Raw genomic sequence first — 1936 nt, forward strand, 5'->3', positions numbered from 1 at the left:
TCCGATCAGGCGATCACACCAATATTCACCCACCGTTTTCTAAAAGGATTCGGTCAGATATTATTTTTGGAAGATCTATAATGAAACAATAAATGCATTTCCAATGGCATTGCTTTGGTTGCTAATTCACATTATAAGGTATAAACAAACAATTTCGTGAACCATTCTATTTTATTGAATCATAACGAAAACTAAATAAAGAAACTTTGGTCCAACTAATATAGAACATTCGTATTTGTTGATGATCATTTACTAGCGCATTCAACAGTTTCCCTGTCAATCATAGTTATACAGTATATCGGAACAAACAAAATCAAAACAAAACAAAACAAAACGCAGAACACTACTACATACGTATCCACTATCCACAAACTGCAGAACCACATTTAAGAGCAATTCATCAGATCAGTATCAACAAGATTGAGAACACGTAATATTTCAAGTATAAACATTTACCAGGATCAAGAAAAGCAGCAACTTCCCAAAGTCAGCCATAATAGACAGTAGCATTCTCTTGTTCATGAGCATGACTGTAGATCTTCAGCTCCGTAACCTTTGCACAACACCAAGCCCTCCATATACATTTGCATATCCACATAATCCCTCATTGATTTTCCAAGCTCATGTACTTGACAGCTAGTAATGTTATACGAGTTCTTCCAGTAAACAATACGGCCACCATCATCACTATCATAGTAGAACAGCGGCAAAAATGGGGCAGACTTGAACAAATCAAAACCATCAGAACTTGAAAGTCCTGAGAACCTTTGGGTCCACACCCCGGTTCCAATGTCCCCTTCCAGCGCCCATATGCTGGATTGCACAGAAGAAATACAGAAAACCGCTAGTGACTCCCTTAGACGAAAAGGTAGTCTTACGGCTCCCCTATCGTCTGAAGCAAATGGCAGTTCCATGTAGTTGAATTTTTCCAAATCAAAGTCCAGAGAAACTAAATGAGTTGAACTATCAGCAACGTTACCATCCCGATTTGGGTCATAACCAATCCAATATAATGCTCCTTGAAAGTTAAAACCCGTTTGGGGACAATATCGCGAAAACATACGGCTATAGTACGGATAAGACATATTGAAGCCATCATTTCTGAGAGACCATTGTTGATCACTAAGCGTATAAACTGCAAAACACGTATTCGTACCATCGGCCTGACTCCAATCTGATGAGATAGCAACGACTTTATAATCGTTAATGTTAGGTGCAAACCCAAATGCATACACGACTCTGCCGGCAGAGGACGACAATAATGGAGGAAGAGGAATTGACAACGACTTTCTAATACAAGGGTTCCACAGCATCAACGGGTTTCGTTCTCCAAGACCAGTTAAGCCGCGAATTAACACCAACTCATTACAGCTTCCATTTAGATCATACTTTTGCGAAGTCTTTAAAATCTGATCAGTTTTACGAAGAGCATCAGCGTGACGAACTGTCAACAAGCATCCTTTCCGCCCAAACCGACCCAACCACTCAAAGGATAGTAACAGTTTACTACTGACGGAATTGATTTTGCAAATTTTACGATGCAGGGCAACGAAATCAGGATTATCAATAATGTCGCACCAAGATTTACATACACACCTGAATCTTAACACCGTTTTGGCTGGTAAATTTGCGAGAATTTGGGTACAAAGTTCAGTTGGTAAGTACCTGAATTCGGAAATACGGGTCGGATTTGATGAGGATTTGGTCTTCTTTCTGCTTTTCATTTTCTGCATTTTCTTGAAGAATCAAACCAGCAGTGATTACAGAAATGAGGGGTTCTTGATTGATTCTTCACTCCGGAAATTAAAAGTTCAAGGCCTATGTCGTTTCAATACCAACTTGTATTTTTAGCTTTTTTTTTTTTTTTTAATTCTCGAACTATTTTCTTTTGTTGTCGATAAAAAAAAGACTTCTAACTTATTGAGATCTGGCATTT

The 1936-nt window shown here is 38.5% G+C and overlaps 1 protein-coding gene across 1 annotated transcript; it reads right to left on the reverse strand.

Moving 5' to 3' along the window:
* Positions 1-518: 518 nt before the first annotated feature.
* Positions 519-1733, reverse strand: LOC141587779 (putative F-box protein At3g16210). Its single transcript, XM_074409248.1, has one exon. The coding sequence runs from the start codon at positions 1731-1733 to the stop codon at positions 519-521; it is 1215 nt and encodes a 404-aa protein (XP_074265349.1).
* Positions 1734-1936: the final 203 nt, after the last annotated feature.

The sequence above is a fragment of the Silene latifolia genome, chromosome 6 (genome assembly GCF_048544455.1).
Source record: "Silene latifolia isolate original U9 population chromosome 6, ASM4854445v1, whole genome shotgun sequence".
NCBI classification, from domain to species: Eukaryota; Viridiplantae; Streptophyta; class Magnoliopsida; order Caryophyllales; family Caryophyllaceae; genus Silene; species Silene latifolia.

What these genes read in the sequence shown, in the direction of transcription:
- LOC141587779 (XM_074409248.1), bottom strand. Translation starts at nt 1,733, where the DNA reads ATGCAGAAAATGAAAAGCAGAAAGAAGACCAAATCCTCATCAAATCCG.